Genomic DNA, 1,482 nt, shown 5'->3' on the forward strand with positions numbered 1-1,482 from the left:
GTTGTATAAAGGTTTATTGCAAGCTTTATCGTTCCCAGTCCTCCGAATTGCTAGTACAATACTTTATCTTCATTCTTCTATACTTTTACTAGTATACTTAATTGTATAGATAAATTAACTATAATTAAATGGTATCATTATGTCTATCGCATCTATTGTATCCATCGCATTGTAATTCTAATTGTGTATGCAATTGCAATAAGCGTATTACTACTTATAGTAAGTTTAATTATATCCATCGCACTCCTGTACTATACTATATATAGTTGTATTTATTATATCGCATCTAGTACCGGCGTATAGCGCCGGCCGCCGGGAAGCGGTGCGGCACGGTACGGTACGTTGGTGTAATATAATCCCGGGTCGGGGTCGGGGTAGTAGCGTACTAGACCGTATACCCGGTCCAGCGCCGGGTGTAGGTGCAGCGCTGGGCTGGACTGTGCGCGGGGTGGTAGACTGTAGGTAGCTCCGTAGACAAATGTATATATATTGATCGCAACTTCCCAATACTCTTTTTTCTGTATATGCCTGTATGTATGCATGTATGTAGGTGACAGGGATGCATTTTCTCTGATAGGGATTGATTTTCTAGTCTACATGAGTCTGGGATAGATCTGACCTCTTGGGAAGGTGCAGACACTTTTACCGTAGTGTAAAAAACTACTGTTGAGACCTATTTACTATAGTGGGACGGTAGACTCCTTATGACGGTAGTGTCCGACTTACCGTTAATTGACGGTTAATCCACTGTATGTCGGTGGAGGGGGTTCACAGCTAAGTATAGCGTCTTAATCGATGGCACCTATTTTAAGTTAGTAGTAAAATAAAAATAAAGTGAGTCGGTTCTATATTTTACCTTTATCTTTATTATTGTTATTACCCCCCTCCTCTACCTCCTCTTCCTCCTCGTCGTTATCGGCGCTAGATATAGCTATATTATTATTAAATAGTGGGACGTACGAATCTATATAACTGGGTGATCTTTGTAATTATTTAGGTTATTAGTTTGGGAGATTAGATATATTGCGAAGTATACTATAACTACTGTAACCGAGTTTGAAAGGTCTTTTATTAAAATTTAGGTTTGATAGGACTTATACGAACGAAGTATTTCAATATATATAAACCGGGCATTTTAATACAAAGAGTTCGAATAAAGGTAATAGGAAGTTTTATTAAGTATATAAAGTAGAGTTTTAATTAATAGAGGAGAAAGAAATATTAGATTATTAGTTAGTAAGGGATTAGCGGTTAACCAGTAGAGGTACTTTAAAAGTTAAACTATTTATAGGGATTAGAACTACTTTATACATATTTCATTTTATATTAGTTATAAATATCATTTAAAAGTATATTACGGTAGGTATTTTATTTTTCTTTATTTATTATTTAATCAAGTATGGTGGTTAGATTCATTGAAATACTGATATAGAAGTATGTAAGTTCTAAAGTAGATATAGCGTAGAGGCGGGATAGGAGTGT

General features: G+C 35.7%; 1 protein-coding gene across 1 annotated transcript; it reads right to left on the minus strand.

Annotated features, from left to right (window-relative positions):
* Window positions 1-275: 275 nt before the first annotated feature.
* NCU05742 (hypothetical protein) lies at window positions 276-1,134 on the minus strand (the record flags this gene model as incomplete). Its single annotated transcript, XM_957947.1, has 4 exons — window positions 276-518; window positions 727-747; window positions 894-931; window positions 1,128-1,134. The coding sequence occupies 4 exons, from the start codon at window positions 1,132-1,134 to the stop codon at window positions 276-278; spliced, it is 309 nt and encodes a 102-aa protein (XP_963040.1).
* Between the last annotated feature and the right edge of the window lie 348 nt (window positions 1,135-1,482).

The sequence above is a fragment of the Neurospora crassa genome, linkage group III (assembly GCF_000182925.2).
Source record: "Neurospora crassa OR74A linkage group III, whole genome shotgun sequence".
Classification (NCBI taxonomy): domain Eukaryota; kingdom Fungi; phylum Ascomycota; class Sordariomycetes; order Sordariales; family Sordariaceae; genus Neurospora; species Neurospora crassa.